Genomic DNA, 18,322 nt, shown 5'->3' with positions numbered 1-18,322 from the left:
CTCTAAAATTATTATATAATTTCATTCGTTGGCCTCCTAATTTCGACTTGGAGTTATTTAAGGTTTGATTTCAATTCTTTCTGGTATGTAACTAACAAGAAACAAAAAGGCAAAAACGTATCACAAAATGTTTCCAGTAAATAATTTTTGAACTATAAATATCAACAATTAGACCAAATCAAATATCAACAACTGGAGTGGTCTTGCTCTTGTTGCTTCTTTTTTAAAAAATTGTTTTAAATGTTATACATTTAGCTAATTTGACCAAAAACACATTAAACCTAATATAAATGCTGATTTTTGGTTACCAAAAGACAATTATGTATTTTATAAAAGTATTAGACAGTTCCTTTAATATCTCTCTAGATACCAAATGAGACACCTAATTATTTAAACGTTGTCATAAGAATACACAAAGAACATCATATGGCGGCAAATCTCAACGGTTCATTAAAAATTTCTCGTAAAAGTTTTGCAAACATAAAATCTATGAGTTTTACTCATAAATCACGATATGGTTTCATTGCACCTTATTGGAACATAAAAGGACCTCTTTTAAATTGAATTTTTTAATGAAAAAAACTTTCATTCAATTGAGCATAAAAGAGCAGAGAAAACAATTCAAAAAGTAAGAACCGAAATAAATATTAATGGTTTCTTTGGCAAAAAACCTTGAAATTTGCGATAGACCTCAAAAATGTCATTTCGATAATATTATCTTAGGAACCGGAAGTACAATTAGCCCATATCTAAGCAAACAAAGATTACAACAGTTGTTTTTATATCTTCGCCGTCAGTGAAACTGGAAAAATTGGGCCAAATAGGCATACTTGATGCCATTTTTTATGAAAAAAAAGGAGAAAAATGCTGCATTTTCAAAAATTTAGCAAAAAATTTTTTGCAAAAACAGTTAGTTCAAACATTTTCCCAGCTCCGACTCTCTTCTACCTTATTAATTCAACCAATCAGACTATAGCTAACAATCTTTTCATCTAAAGATCACAAAACTTTAAATCGCCGTTACTCCTCGGAAAAAGCCAAGATCAAAAAAACTTTTTATTTTGAAATTCTACGCTTGACAAGCTTTCTACTGAATCCAATCACAATCCCATACGATGAAGATATTGATCGGCGAAAATTGACTGAACAAAAAAAAACCCAGTTCAGTTTTTAGTTCCTCCCCACTAAAGGGGATCGGAACAATTACTCTGAGAGCAGAACAACTGACATTGAGCTGGAAGGACAGGACAACAGAGCAACAGACAGGATTTCAGTCTCTGAATTTCAATTCTTATTTATATTAGGACTAATGATGCAACAAACCCTCCCACTAAAATGATCTAAGCTGACTTCTCAAAAGTTAAGCAGTGGCTCGCTTTTTTCAAAATAATAGCAGTTTTCTTTGGATTGCCTTTACGGGCCTGCCTAAAGTAATCAAGTAAGCGCTGGTGATAAAGTTTTATCAAATTTGTTGGATGGAAGTATCTACTTCAACAATTTGCATGCAACTTCAAGTTACATTCATCATGATAAATTTAATCGAATAATTTTTTGAAGTGAGAAAACAGTTCATATTTACAAAAGGTCACTAATTCACAATTTTTGCATTTTATCCACTTTTTACCGTATTTCTCTGATTATGTTGTTTCTTGGGTTTTAGCAAAGTCGGTAGATACACAATCGACACCAACACTCGACATCACTGCTTCCATTATTGACGAGCATTCAGTCCACTTCATCGTGTTAACAGATGCTACTACCTGGGGTTTCAACGTAGGGATTAACGACTCCAGCTGCAAGAGCCTTGACTCCTCAATTGCATTCACTGGCAACGATTGCGACATTAATTTTGAAACGGCCTTCAATGGAAGTGCGATTCTGAAGTGGACCAACATATCGTCGGGAGTTGGAAGACTTCTAGAGATTACAAGAGTCTCGTATTTCTCTAACCTGTCAAATGTAGCTGGAGGATTTATAAATCAGACATTCAACTTCTCATTTTGCACAGGTTGAAAGGAGTGCCCCAGATGTTCAAAAGAAGGCCCCTAGCTCCCACTACCAAAACAAACAAAACAATACTCATGCATGCACGCACACAAACACACACACACACACACACACACACACACATATATATATATATATATATATATATATATATATATATATATATATATATATATATATATATATGCACGCGATCGTTTAATAAAAGCTGTCGCCTTCTATTGAATGACGACATTCAACAATTTGAACCAAACGTACGCGGTTTCCCAGTTCAATAGGTGAGGCAAAAAATTTTGGGGTTTGGTCACTTTAGTTGAACAATGCAGCTTCATTTGTTAAGAATATTAACACAAGAGGTGACAGTGCAATTTTCATTCGTGGCTTACAATAGTTTGTCCGTAGCAATCAGCATTGTTGCTGTGCCACCCACGGCGCTTATTGATACAATCTCAAAGAGCCACTTGAAGGCTATCGATAGGCGTAGGGGCTTCATACCTCTGTTATCGGCTAAGAAAAGCTCTTCTTTTCAATGTTTCCAGTAGCCGCAAAGCGATTGCGGCTATTAACGTGGACGACATCGTGGTTTTCATTAATTCGTGGTCACCATCGATTGTTCTTGCGACCTAACTTGGTTTTGACTTTTTCAATTTCAGTGATTTCTACTGCTTTGCAATGAAAATTTGTGGGCCTAACGTCATTTATTCTGCTTCTGGGTTAATTCCGTGATTTTTCTTACTCAAAAAAGACTTCGGAATTCACTTGATGAATTCTAATTTTTAAGGACATTTACTAGTTGAAGACCAATAGTGTGCATCTAAGTAGTGCCAAGCGTATATGCCCTAACTGTTGAGGATTAGAGTCTTGAAATTTTGATCTCGAATATTAAAATTAAAAAACTGTCTAAGGATTTTCTCCTTATGGAGCGTACGTGTCTCATAAAATCGACAGTCCGATGGAAACGCCAAAAGTCTATTGGTCTGTTACAGTACTGGTGGTCAATCTGTCTATCTTATTTCTTTAGTTGCTTCAATTCCATGGAAGGCCACAATCCTCTATTACGGCTATTTTCCGGCAATCTGTCGGCTATGATATCATTGTTTCAGATGGTTCAATTGGAGTTTCTATTTGCATCCCAAATTATTAAAAATTTATCATAATAATGCTCATTTTATCTATCTTTAGATGGGCTGAGGCATAACCACACAGCTTTGAGAACCTTCCCACAATGGTTGATATGCTAACCGCCGCATCTGTTATAAGGCTTGAATGCATAGGGGACATAGGGGTGAAGTCTAAGGCTGCGAGTTGTCCTGCAAAAAAATGGTCAAATATACCCATCTGATCTTGAATTGTTTTTGGAAGAAGACGTTTCTGCACGCAAACAGGAGAACGATTGGCTGACGTACAATTTGCCTTTATTGTGTCCTTTACCCTATGTTGACGCAAAATGATGTCCCCGCAGCCATGACATGCTGATGTCCCCGCAGCGGCATCGTGCCCAAAAAAGTCCCAAAATCCCATTTTGCATTTTAGTCATCTCATTTCTTACATACAACAAATATTGTAACCAGATTTTCTGTGCAGCTCGTAGTAATTTGGGTCAAAGATCTAAACCAAAAAAAGGAGGGGCGGTCAACTAGGCACCTAAATGAGGTAGGGACAGATATAACAGTCAAATTTTTTATCTGGTTTTGACTGGCTTTCATGAAACTAGCCCTAATGTCTGTGAATTTTTTGTTGAATCAACTGAAGATCCAATGTGTTGAAACTTTCCACTAAATCCCTGCTGTTGCTTTTGTCTGTTGGGTTAACTCCAGTAATTCATTCAACTAAATTTGCTTACTGTAAAAAAAGCCGATATAGACAGCCCTCACTGTGTTTTCTAAGTTTTCGTTAAGTATTGTAAATTGTAAGGGGAGTCTGATGCCATGAGATAATGCTGATTACTGAATTTTTCAAAAGCCGTTCGCTGGAGATGATCCAATTTTTCAGACATGTTGTTGCTCTCTGGAGCGGTTGTATTGCATTTAATGAGTACACCTTTTTGAGTACGAGATGACCAAATTTGGTTCTTCTAATTGCTGCGCCTAGGAATTTAGTTCCTCGTTGGTTGTTTCGTCATATTCTCCTCTCAATTGAATTCTAGTGCCTGACGCGCCATATTTGGCAATGTTCTCTTCTGAGTTCCTGTAAACACATCTTTACTTGTTCAGACAGAATTTTGAATGTTTCACAAAACTCCTCTTTAGTTACTGCTAGTATAACATCATATAGGAACCAATGCTAAATAAGCTTTGGCAAGTTAGTTTCAAGTTCCTCAAGAAACGCAAAATGCTAAAGAAAACAAAGGTTGCCTCAAGGGATCTCATTTTTGGACTCCTCATTGACTTTGAAGTCGAGTTGCATTGAAAAAGAGCTTGCTATGGTGAAAGTTCTAGAAAAAGAAAAACCTATAAAAGGAATCAAACCTTGAGCTGCATGCAAAAAGATCCTCATAATGGAATTGAAAGCAAATTGAAATCAATTTGAAGCAACCTCACAATTACAATATTTAAAAATATTTTGAAGATTTGCTTTGCTGCATCTACAATGTTCTCAGCTTAACATTTAACAGCTACGCCCAGTTTTCCTCAAGAGGTCAGTTCACCGCCTCAGAATTGGCTTCTTATGTAAAGCATTTGGTAGTGATACAGCGACAAATCAATCCCACGGTGATCTGAATACCTCTTTCGGCAGTTTTCAGCGCTGTAAGCCAAGCAGAGCAGAAGGTGGGAGCATTGAAATTGTTGAGCTGCCCTTTGCTAGATAATTTTAGTAGTTTTTTGAGACTTGAAAATAGTTTTTTAACTGGTTGTGCACAGCGCATGCATTAACCTTTAGAAGTGCTCGGGACACTTTTTAGAGGGACCAGCTGCGGTGAATTTGGAGGATGCTGTTGAGTAAAAATAGAAGCATCAGCGAACTGATAAGCATGAGGACTGTAACCATTTGTTGCGAACGGTTTCACTTCTTCTGATGGATGCAAGTTCTTTAACCGGTTAATTTTTTTAATATTAGGGGCCACACATATCAATGATCCCTTGTTTTGCTATAGGCGCAAGTTGTCCTTGAAGCCAGTAGATTTTGCAGGAGCTGCAATTGACTTCATCGGATCGTTAGTGGCATTGCTCGCCTGTTTCTCTGAGGTCGCTTCGAAATTTAGCTCATCCCAGTCACCGTTTATCCAAAAACCAAGTCTACTCTGGATAAGCCGCTCCTGCTGTTAATTGTGTGTCTTTCCCCACCGGCTGAAAACGCACAGAACGCATCTGTTTTTTGCAAACAACGTTTTCCTTTTTTGAGGGAACTTGACTGAAACAAACAACTCATTGATAGATGTTAGCATTTCTGACCGTCTCAGCCGACATTTAACAGAAAAATAGCGGAAGTTAGGTATTCGTTTCTTGCAAATGTTTTCAATGTCAAGAAGAGCATTTGTATCGAATTTAGTTTCATTGCTATTTGTGGCAGAGACTAGTTCGTCCATTTGTGCTGCAATATTTTGGGGATTTTTTTCTTTGTTTACAATGGAACACATAACAGCGAATAGGCGCAAAATGATTTAGAGCAAACTCATCCATCGAATTTTGGGCCTTAGTCTAAGTATCGTGTTTGTGTTTTCCCTGACTGATGTTATAGACAAAGCATTTTATGTAGATTGATTTTTGATTTTTTCACTCAGGATAGAAAATAATTTCATCTACGGGGACACGAAAAGGTAATTTGAAATCATCGATGGTTAAGTTCTGCATATACATACACACACAAACACAAACTAAGCTCTCATACATCGAAAGTTGATGATATGTTCTCTCTGCTACGACTGGAAAAGGATACTCTGAAGAAAAGGTTCAAAATAGATGTCCGGGACGAAAAATGATCTGGCTCACTTTTAATTTACGTTTTAGAAGCATGAAAATGAGGTGTTATAATAATGTTACCAATAAGTTGAAACAAATAACGCTGTTACTGCTTGATTGTTTAACTTTTTAGCTCCGGAGGCAGCGGCCGATATCACGTTCACAGGACAATCAGACCGCTCTATCTTGATGAAGTACAGATCTTTCAACAATTGTATTATCCGAAAAGTCACTAACGCTTTCGCTTTAATTTCAGACGGTCACTTCAACCCAGGTTGACATGTGCGACCCTTGACGGCTCGGATCAGGTTATTTCCCAGACTTTGCCCTCTGATCAGACAAACGTGCGAACCAAAGACCTCTGATCAGACCGTAGTGCGACCATTGTCTTAACATTCGCTGCCTTCTAACGAGATCGTAGTTGCGACCATTTCCCGGACTTCAGTGCGACTCAAGTGTTTCCCAGACCATGTAATTTGGGTCGCACTACGCCACCGGTGTGCGTCCCAAATGGTCTGATCAGAGCAGTCTAGGATCGCACACCTGAACTTGGGAAATTAACGTCCCTACCAAATAAATCCACGCCCATACCACTTTCTCCCTACCACCTACCTCATACGAGTCGAGTATGTTCTTTTCATACTACCTTTAGGCCGAGCGTTGTTTTTCATCTGTCTGGACATAGATATGGGTCACTTTACCCCTTAAATTCCACAAAACGTATCTTAATACGAAAGAAGGGTCTGACAGTGTTGGTTATGTCGACAAATGAGCAGTTGTACTTACTCGAATTTTTACAATGTCTTTGTCCTCTGTCGCAGAAATCCACTAAATAATTATAGGTAGGGGCACTGGCTCGTAATGGTATAATTTTGCGTTGCCCTCTGGACCTAATGCCAAGTCATTTTCAGTACTGATTCAGACCTATGATCGTGTCACATTTATAGTTGACAGTTTGTACACGCCTTGTCCAAGACTTGCAAGTCTGAATCCAAATCTTTTCTATGACTTTCAAGTCATAATCCAAGTCTTGACAAAGACTTGGCAAGTTTAAATTCAAGCCATAGTCAAGACTTAGCAAGTCTAAATCCAAGTATTTGAAAAAAAAACTTGGTAAACATAAATCCAAGTCTTGGCCAAGACTTGGCAAATCAGAATCCAAATCTTGACCAAGACCTGGCAAGTCTGAATCCAAGTCTTGGCCAACACGTGTCAAGTCTATATCTGAGTGTTGGTAAAAACTTGACAAGTCTAAATCTAAGTCTTGTCCTAGACTTGCAGTTCTAAACTCACGTCTTGGCAAATACTTTGCGAGTCTAAATCCAGGTCTTGACCAAGACATGGTAAGTCTAAATTCAAGTGTTGACCAAGACTTGGCAAGTCTGAATGTAAGTCTTGTCTTAGACTTGCAGGTCTAAACTCAAGTCTTGACAAAGAATTTGCAGGTCTAAAACGTAAGAAGGGCCTTACAGGATGGATATGCCAACAATGAGCAGTTGAACTAACTCGTGTTTAATCAATGTCTTTTTCCTTTGTCGCAAAAGTTCACTGATTATTTAAAAGTAGGGGCACTGGCCCGCAATGGTAAAATTTTGCGTCGCCTTCCCGGAACTATTGCTAAGTCAATTTCAGTACAAATTCTGAACTATGATTGTGTCACATTTACGGTTGTCAGTTTTTACACGCCTTGTCCAAGACTTGCAAGTCTAAATCCAAATCTTGTCTATGACTTTCAAGTCATAATCGAAGTCTTGACAAAGCCTTGGCAAGTTTAAATCCAAGTCTTGACCAAGACCTGGAAAGTCAAAATCCAAGTCCTGAGCAAGTCTGAATCAAAATCCTAGACTTGCAGTTCTAAACTCACATTTTGGTAAATGCTTTGCAATATAAAGCCAGGTCTTAACTAAGACATGGCAAGTCTAAGTTTAAGTGTTGGCCAAGACTTGGCAAGCCTTAATCACAGTCTTGGCGATGACTTGGTAAATCAATCCAAGTCTTAGCAAGTTAACATTAGGTCCGAAAAATTTCCAAAGTTAGCCAACAAACTGTCCAAAAAATTTTTTAAGTGAGAATTAGAGGTTTTATTTTAAAAAAAGATTGGAATTTGTTTTTGGAAACTGACTACGGAGTTGATTACGTTTACTTCGTAGACGCTGGTCGTGGTGCCTATAATGCTCTTGAATATCGGATGGTCGATTTGTCCCAAAGCATCTTCATGATACATGATAATGAGTTCTGGCTGAGCAAATTGAAGAGCAGAGAGAAGATATGGTGGTGTTCTGTTCATAAGGCGTTCTTGAGAGAGATATCAAGAGAATTAGGCGTAAAAAGTTGTTCTTTAAGTCAGCATAATTTTCCGATCAGGTACGGCTTTTTTTTCGAAGCAGTTTCTCAATTTCCATTACTTTTTCAGACAAAGTGGTTTTTATAAATCCTCTTAACAAGCGACTATAATTTTAGGAAAGCTTTTGACCATAACAATCATATATTAGAGGTTTCTATGCAATCTTGCGCTATTTTTGCGGTTTCTCCGTTTTAGGCGCTATTTAGCGATTTTGTACGCTATTTCACTGTTTCCTGTTTCCGGGAAACTTTTTTGGAAGAAATTAGTCTTTATGTTAATTTGTTAATTTTTGTGGCGTTTTTTTCGTTAAAATTGGTTTCTTTTTGTTTTAGTTAGAGAATATATGCTGAATTTAAACAGTTCTGTGCTTAATTTTTAATTTAATGTTTATTTGCTCAATTCTTCTGTTTTCTCTGTTGAATTCTTATAAAAATCATTTGTGTAACTAGGGGTTGGGCTTTGATTGGTTGTTATTGAAGCACCGAAAGGTTTGACAGGAAATTCTTAAAGTGATAAAAAAAAATAATGAACTCCATCTTAGTTTTTTGTAGTGCTCATGTTTTCATCGTTTTCTATTGCATTTGGATGTTATGTGGGTGCTCAATGAGTTGGAACAACTGTTCTTGAGTTTTGTGGAGAGCAGTTTATGAGACATGGCATGTTTAGGAGATTTTTATTTAAAAACTTAAAATGCTTTTCAGATTTTTTTTGTTGAACTATTTTGTTTTTGCTCTTTTTTTCCTCCTTTTATTGATGCAAAAACATCAATACTTCCACGTACTGATATTTATGTTTTCCTATAGCTTGTACCAAGTTCTATGTAAAATGTTTTCAAGGAGACATTCCTAGAAAAAACTTTTCCAACAATGTTCTTAGTTTGCTTTAGGGTTTACTTTAAACATTTGCTTAAAGCCCCGTTATAGTTTGTTTTTTCCGTTCATTTTTTGCTTTTGAATGTTGTAATGAGGTTAATACTTTTATCAGTTAATGGTTGGCTAAGTAGTAAATTGTTTTTTCCCTCCAGTTGATTCCGGAATCCTCTGGCTATTTTTCTTAGTTGAAGCAAAATAGCTCATGAGTCGAATATTTGACTTCCTTTCGATCATATACTTCTGTTAGAACGTTTACTTCTCTTTGCAAATATTATATTTGTTAACATTATCTTTCTCTCTAATAAACAACATTAAGGAGATGCTTGTAATATTCAAGGTTGAAATGTGATTTTGAGAAGTTTTCCTCTCTGAAGAGTCTATTCTCCGTATTCAAAGTACAGAAATGCCCACCCTCCTACCCGATCTATCTTTCACCCTACCCACCTACCACCCTCCCCCACACGCTTCCCAACCCCCCGACTCCAATCCCACCTACCAACCAAGCCGCCAACCACAGACACCCTTCTTCCCCCTCCCGCATGCCTGCTCCCAACATTGCCATAGTACTGGAGCTACCCTCCACCACTTACTTATCTATTACCTACCACCCCCGCAACTCCCACTACATAAAAAGACCCCAGTCACACTTACCTCTCCATTCTCCCAACAGCCCCTTGAATGGTCGAGGATCAAAGCAGTTGTAGCTTAGTTTTAAGAGATCAGACTTAAATCCTGGAGGTAGCAGGTTTGAACTCCTATGTGGCGGGAAGTTTTGCACCCATGGAAAAGTTTTCTTTACTACATCCTAACTCAAACTGACCCCTACTGATGTTCGAGAGCAATTCATCCGATGTTATTCAATTTATTATTATTTCCTGCCCGGATTGAACATAAAGTCTTAATCAGTAACGTTTCAGCGAAATAGCGAATCATGGATTGGTAGTGTAGCAGTGGTATGATCTTGTCGCTTTTCAGACATGGCACGTCTTGAATCAAGTCCCAAGACTTGACAAGTCTTGGTGAAGTTTTGGTCAAGACCTGATAATTCTTGAGCAAGTGACGGCTAGAAATGTCAAATCTTTGGTCAAGTCTTGAAAGGAGTTTTTATTGTTAGTTTTGTTGGATCTTTTCCGTTTGTGCCCCCCCCCCGTACGTATACGCCCCCAAGTTCATTACATAGTATATCATTATGTAAAAATAGGACGCGTGCGTGTGCGGGTGCAAATAAAATGCTCCCACTAAGCTGGGGGAGGGCACAAAATGAAGAGATCCGTTTTTTTTATCCTTTTGCATCGAAAGAAGTAAAAAAGAAGTGCAAAAAATCAAACATTTCTGCAAAATTGCTTTGATAGGGAATGAAAAAGTTTTCGTTATCGCTAAAATATACCAGTAGTGGCCACCCCTTTCTGCCGACTAAAAAAATGATTTCCCAGTGAACATATAGTGAGTTTTAAGTTGATAGAGGATCAAATGGCAATTATGTAGGTCAGATTAACAAATTTCTTGTAAGAAATTCGATGCTTTGCGGCTGTTTTTGAAATTCAATTAATTATTAAAAAATGTCTTTCCAAAATGTACTTTGCTTATCACCTGCGCAATAATTAAAACTTGTTAAGTCTTCGACAAAACTTGACCGATTGTTGACAAAGTCTTGACAAATCAAGTCGTCACAAGTATTAAGATCTGAAACAAGAGTTGACCAGTTCTGTTTGTCAATTTGAGACGTATATTTCACTGGAGAGGTAATTATCAAGACTTGAAACTCGTTTCGTGTGTATAATTGCCAGTATAGCCACCCTCCACGAAATCGCAAAACACAGTGAGCTGGTGGGAGGGTGAGGGTTATTTGCGCTATAATGATGGGAAAACACTCTCGGGCCGAGGTGTCAGTGCATTTTGAACTGCGATTTCCTAAGAAATGCATAAATATTACCATAAATTGGTTAAATGCGCTAAATGAGCTGAACTGATCTGCAATTCAGAGTGATGTTTGCCGATTTTCAAGCTGGTTTTATGCAAATTTCGTTGCTAAATATAGCACATTTTTTAGCGTTTTTCATGCGCAAAGTCATCAAATTTCCTGTGCTTACGCATATTTTTCTTGTACGTAATTAGCAAATAGTTCCTAGGTCAAAAAAATTAATTCAGTTTCAAATAAATATGAAAATAATTAGAGAAAAGGCGGATTGATTGTTGAAAGCACCTGTTTGTAAGTCTGACCCTGGAAGACAACGCTGAAGCTGGTGGATTCACCTACCAGCTGGAAAAGTGGAATGGAGCCAAATGGGTTGTCGAGACGGCCTCTGGAAACTCAACATCCACCAGTGCAAAAGCCAGTATTAGCACGTGGGGTGCTGTTTACAGAGCCACAGTGAATGTAGAAGACGCGTGTGATGGGTACACATTGTCAGAAAATGCAACTACTGGAATTTTCCAAGCAGGTAAAATTAAAAATTTTTACCGTGCTCGTTTTTAAGGAATGCCAAAAACCATCAACTTTAAATTTGTAATTTTCTCACTTGAAAAAATATTGTCCTAGCACACAGAGAGCAAGATCTTGCAATTGAATTTGAACTTGAATTGAAATTAACCAAAAACGGTCAATCAAAATAATCGATTACAACTGCCTGGAGAAATTACCAACGAGAAGTACATCTCATCAAGTGGTAACCCAGGAAGACCTCATAAATAAGAATTACGCTAAATTAAACGAAAAATGTGATGCTATTTCGGAAAAAAGTCTTCGATTTCGGAATTATCGATGACATACATATTTGTTAAATCATTAACAAAACTGCAAAAATCATTCTCTGTCAATTCGTTTAGGCTTAACGGCAAAAATCTGTTTCAGCATAGAAAGATATATGCAATACTAATTTCCCGGTTTTAAGTGATTTTTTCATACAATTTAATTTGACGTCAATGAAACACAGTCCAGTAGCTTGTTAACAGATTCATTTGACACTTGCATAAAAATTTTAGACAAAATTTATTTCAAGAAAAGCTCAAAAACGGTTAATATTCCGTGATACCGCATGGGCAGTGACACTAAATCTGTTTTTCTCAGGAAGAAAATAGCTCTAATTATTCTTTTTGAACTATCAAAATCCCATTTACAAGTTTTTTTTAAAATGTATTGCAATATAATAATAAACCATGTCTAATTGTAGAATTTGCAAATGCGTTATAGAGTGAAATGAGTTGATTCCGAGAAAAAATTCTGGCTCGGTTAACAACATCACAAAACTTTGAAAGTTTAGCGCAAATTTTATTGATGTGCTGCTTAAATGTCAACTTTCCATCTAGAATAAGACCGAGATACATTCATTGGTCAGCTTCCTTAATCAAACTGATACAAAAATATGGTTTAGGATGATTTTTTTCACAAACATATCATGTTACATCTGTCGTAGTTTTCATTCAATTTATTGGAACTAGACTATTCAAAATATTTCTTAATACCATCAACAAAAATTTCCTTGATGCTTGTTGAACCCGTGATCATCGGCACAGGGAATAATTTCATTTGACTCCCGGTAATTTTCGAGATCATTAATATTTATCACGAACAGAAGCGGGCTCATTACAGCAAGACAGCTACACTTCGTTAAATCATATTTCATGTTTTAAATTTGACCAAACAAACTTGGTCTCTGTGTATTGCTGCCACTTAGATAACTTTTAGATAACTTTTTATATAACTTCATAAAAATATCTAGGAAAACACGGTACCCATCTAGGAAACCGTGCAACTCCAATTTTTAAATCAGAGTGCTATGATCAACAGTAGCGAACGCTGTATTTCAAGTCAACAAAACATGGTTATCATACTTCCTTTCTGTCGCACATTTTGCGCATAAATTTACCGAAATGTATTAGAGCATCAACACAAGACCGATTGGCCTGAAAAACGTTTTGCCGAGTTGAACACAAAATATATTTCTTTATAAAAGAAAGCATTCGACAAAACACTATTCTTTCAAAAAATTAGCAACCTTTTTGGTCCGCGAGAATTGCGCAAAAAATCTTAACCAAATTTTGGAGTAGATTTGCCTTTGCAATTTTCCATTATTTTGCGAAATAGCCCAGTGATAAACAGGAATTAACAAATTGGCTCAGGAAAAAAACTGATAAAGAACTTTTATAATTCTATTACTCTTTTCAGCATTACAACAAGAACTGATTTTATTCTGTAACGATTTTATTGCCTCGCATACTTCGTCTGCTTTAGTTTTTTGAAAATAAAAGAACTGAGATGTCTTAATTTCTTAATTTGCCGGGCTTTTTCCGAGCTGCCTATCCAAAATAATTACATTTCGTTGCATCATTATTAAGGCTTTTATCATTGTTTTATTGAGTAACCTGTTGTATGCATCATAAATGACTTTGTTTTTGTGTTCCTTCATATTTATCATTCCGTCAAGATAATTATTACGATAGTTTTTAATTCCTTTTTGCTACCTGTTTTCGGTTTTTTCAGAACGAAAATTTTTATTAGCTGGCTCATAAACTCAATATTTGAGAAGTTTTTTCTTTTCTTTTTTAACTCTTCGGTTTTAAATTTTTTTTCATACCATTGATTTTTAACTGATTTTCTTTTCCTCAAAGCAACAATTTTATCCACAAGCTTGCCTATTGTTTTTAAAAATAAATAACATTTGTCATCAATAGAGTTGTTTTGGACAAATGTGATGCAAGGAGAACATAAATTTAAAGGCTTTTTCCAAAGCAAAACGATTGGATAGTGTTTTGATTACTGCTTTAGTAGTTTATTGTGCGCTGCTCAAAATATCATCCAGGCAAATTTTGCATTGAGAAGTTACTCTGGTAGGATCTTTTATCAGAATATCTGAACCCAAATATTCAATAATAATCAAATACTTGTGGTTTTTTCTCCTATGATATCAATATTAACGTCCCCGAATTTTAACTGTTCTTCTTTTGATTTTTCCAGGAACAAAAGAAAAAGCTCAAAAGGATGTTAGTTTAAAAAAAATGAGATATGTACACTAATGTTAAATTTTTCAGTGCTTGGCCACATTTGAATGCAACTGTTACATACTTCAAATCAATTATGCTTTCTTTGTTTACACATTAAATGTCATATCTCGAAAACGAGGCACCTTCTCCGCTTTTTTGCCGCATCTGTTTTTCACAAAATTTGGTTGATATCCATCTATTTTGAATAACGTTAGCGGATCGTTATTAGTCGGCCATGTTTGACAAAAACAAATAACAATAGGCTTCATGGAAAAGTTTTGTTTGATGCTAATGTGCTGGCCATGATGGCGTCTGATTGACTGAATATTTAGGAACAAAACAAAGGGGTGATTCACTGAACCCAGCAAAATCTCTTCCAGTTACCGTTCTTAAATTTTTTGGACATCAAAAAACAGAACGATACTTGAGATGATCTGGTTTTGACCGGTACAGATCTTTTTGTGGGCAAGAGATGCATGCAGCACGCTTTTTACATAGTCAAATAGTTAGCTATTGTCGCTAGACGTTTCCTCTGGCTGTTGAATGATCTAGAACCAAGATTTTCTGAACTTCTCTGAATCAGAGAAAACTTCAGAGAACAGAATGTTTTTGAACCAGATTATCAATTAGAGTCTGAATCAGAGAGAGTTTCACTGACATAGACTGAATCCATTCTGATAGTTTTCTGAAAAATATTCTGATCCAGTGCTGAATTACTCTGGACTAAAGTAAAGGTATAACATCTAATTTCAGATTTGGAAGTTCCCGCTGAAGACCCGGTGCTGTTGTCGACAACAGATGGCAACTACATGTGCTTCTTATGGCGATACACAAACCCTAACTCTCAATTTAATCTGGCCAGGGCCCAGTTTTTCCAGAGTGGCACAGGCAAGGATGTATTCACTCAAGCTGGCGTCAGTGTAAGTTCAATTTCTTAAACTCGGATCACCTCTGTAATATATAAATTTAAGGTTTTTAAATTCAAGATAAGCGTCGATCTTGTAGGATTCTTGCAAGATAAGAGTCGAACTCTTGCAAGATTCGTGCAAGATAAGCGTATGATGTTTGCAAGATAGACGTCCAAAAACCCAGTCTTAGCTTGAGCGTGGTCCTTTTTGGCTCCTTTGATGACTAGAGTCGTTCCATTATTGAGCTCCAGAAGAAGCGCCACCAAAGCAAAAAGACCTAGCCACCAAAGAAAAAAGACGCTAAAGAGCTAAGACTAATGCGCGAAGGGTTCACAAACAAGAGCGGGGGTAATCAGTTGCGCGAAGGGGTCACGAACAAGGGCGGGGGTTATCGGGCTGAAGAAAGAAACAGATAAAACATACAAATCAACGTCGAAATGCACCAGAGAAGGGGCACATAGAGTGGTGGGGTTATACCACTGAAGAAAGAAAGAGAAAAATATATAAACTTAAGATAACTAAAAATGAAGGGGGTCAGAGTAAAGTCTCATTTACGGAACAAATTGTGGATTAAAACAATTTATATCATAAGCTTGAAGATACTGGAGGTCTTTAATGACATTTTTAGTGCTTACCTATTCACACTTGGTTTGTACAGAATCATTCATCTTTACACAATTTTTCTAGAAATGAGTTGTTCAAATGCATTATTGAAGGCAGAAATAGTATGAAGGTCTCTGTTTTGAACCGAGAACTCCGTTCAAGGGACCGAACTCATAGGAGAATATGGTCTTTGAGTTAGTCGGTCTTTAAGTTGCACTTTTTGCTTCAGCATTTTTCGATGACTATCTTGCAAGATCTTGTAAGGTTCTTGCAAGATAGGCGTTCGGACCTTGCATTTTGCAAGATAAGCGTCAGTTCCAAGAAACTTTTGGAACTGAAACTACAGTTTTATTTCAATTAGTTTGAACTAAATGAGAAATATACTACAGAGCCAGTAATAAAGTGGCAGTTTTTAAGGGCACAAAAAATTTTTTTCTTAATGGTATAAAAATGGAAAACGAGTATGCAAGTCTATCGATAAATCATCCCACGACTTGCCTTATTAGTTCTTAATCTAATAAAGCAAGTCGTGGGATGATTTATCGATATAAAAACGCTATGAGCTAATTAATCGGTCATTGGTTTATTTCTGAGCTTGCCAGTTGTGTTCACTAGATGACTACGTCTCGTCGAAGTTTTTCCGTTGCAACACAAATTTCGACTCTTATCGCTTTATTAGAAATTGCTCTACTAAATATCTTAGTTTTGTAAGATACAATGGCAGCCGAGACAAAAATTCAAGAAGATTTCTGTAGGTTTTCATCCCTGCATCTTATTTAAAATTATATAATCTTGTTACGCCCGTGTCTATTGTTTGAAAAAAAATAAGGTAGCTTCGTGTTGACTTCACTATTATGTCTTAGACTGATGTTCGAGGTTCCTCTAGCTTACAATCCATTAAATGAGCAGCTCCAATTTCGTTGGAAAACACTTAAAAACTCATTGCACTGTCAAAATTTCTCCTAACTGTATTTTTGTTGTTTTCTTTTATATAAGCAGTAGTGCTCACATTTAATAACATATTTTCGTAGTACCTGGAAAATTTTTCCGGCATCTGCTACTTCTCATTGTCAAAGTGCCAGAAAAACGTCAGTGGTGATTTAAATTCCTCTCCACCGCAAAAAATCTAAACTAATTTCCTACATTGGTCTTTAGGAAAAAAGGTAATCACACACCTGGGCATGGACGGCTCTGTTTACTTCATGTCATCTGTGACTCGCAAACTTCTATTTTTTTCAGATTGTTGTGCACGTCTAAAATTGTCTGTTTGTAAGGTACAGACTTCTATCAATCTTTGATAGCAACAAAAATGACAAGTTGTTGCATGGGAATTGAGAATACGTACACAGCTACACAACCGATGAAGCTCATATTTCTAACATTTATAAATGTTAGGCAGTTATTGAACACTGGGGAGGAAGAAGCGAGCCTCTGAGGTTCTCGTTCAGTTAAGCAGATTCGATCGTCATTATTCAAGTTAAATTTTATCCGAACACTGAGAACACTGAAAACACGAAGAAAATTGAATGTGAGCGCAGTCAACATATTTACATATTTTTTTAAATAATTTACAAAAGTATAAAATTTTCAACATATAAACTACTTTGCTGGTTCCGAATCACAGCAAGGATTGTAGAGGCCACTATTTTCATTCGCAGCGAAATAAAGTATTACAATTTGAATTTTTTGCGACCCAACAAATGACATAAAATATTGCGCTATTGTTATGCAATTTCGAATTTATTATGAGTACTATTCCAATTTCCTGATGTCTGTATACTTTTGTGAAAAAAATGAATGAAGAAACTGTGAGCATTACATTGTTCACATGAAATAAGTAACCCGACAGATGTTTTATAAATGAAACCAAAAAACTTTTCGTGGAAAAAAAACTTGTTTATGTCAAAAAAAACCAATATTTGAAATTTCAAGACATAAAAAATTATTAAATCAGGAAAAGTTTGGTAACATTGAGGGTAAATCGGAAATTTAGGCTTTTTTCTGGGCTTCTGCAAGAATTTTAATAATTTGAAGGAAATTTTATACTTTTCTTAAAAGTTTCTGTTCAAAAATCGGAAAACTTGATTAACTTCAAAAAAATTGTGAGGGTTATTGGTAAAATCTTTAGTTGTTTATGCGCGATTGTAAAGCTAAAACCATTGATGTAAACGTGGCATTGACATGAGTGGTTTTTCGATCACGTCAAATCACCTCAATCTCATTAATGAATTATATCAAGACCCATTATCATATAGAACCAAGTGTTTCCTCATATTGATATTGAAATGACCATTAGAAACAATTTGAACCATTGATTCATCTTTTTGTCAAGTTCAGATAATTTTCTTCATTGCTTCGTCATCGTGAGAAAGCAAAACTGTTGTTGAAAAAGTCTCAATTTTGGTTTCATTGTCCAATTGAATGATTTGGAAAAAGTGGTTTGCTCAAAAATTTGACATTCGACTATTCGTATTCCAAAAAATAAAAAATGTCAGGGTTCTTCGGACAAAAACTTGTCAGCTTTGGTATATATTTGGCGAAAAGGCGTGAAGAAAGAATTTGGATATCTTTGATAAAAATAAGTAAAACAAATTCAACTCAACCAGGGAAATCTTTTCTTCATACAAAGAGTAGTTTTTCACCTAATTTGCTTGAAGTTTGAATGCATTTACTCCTTGGCAGTTCTGCGGTATAAAATGTAAATTTTGA

General features: G+C 36.3%; 1 protein-coding gene across 1 annotated transcript; it reads left to right on the top strand.

Moving 5' to 3' along the window:
* Window positions 1–1,660: 1,660 nt before the first annotated feature.
* LOC142358171 (uncharacterized) lies at window positions 1,661–15,022 on the top strand (the record flags this gene model as incomplete). The annotated part of the gene is made up of 4 exons (XM_075409631.1): window positions 1,661–2,008; window positions 6,040–6,100; window positions 11,337–11,563; window positions 14,856–15,022. Coding segments are annotated over 4 exons (803 nt in total), but the record flags the coding sequence as incomplete, so codon positions are not given.
* Between the last annotated feature and the right edge of the window lie 3,300 nt (window positions 15,023–18,322).

This window comes from Convolutriloba macropyga, unplaced genomic scaffold (assembly GCF_964194025.1).
Source record: "Convolutriloba macropyga unplaced genomic scaffold, txConMacr16.3 SCAFFOLD_3586, whole genome shotgun sequence".
Taxonomy (NCBI): domain Eukaryota; kingdom Metazoa; phylum Xenacoelomorpha; order Acoela; family Convolutidae; genus Convolutriloba; species Convolutriloba macropyga.
Note: the sequence above shows the minus strand (reverse complement) of the source record. Positions and strands in the feature narration are given on the sequence as shown.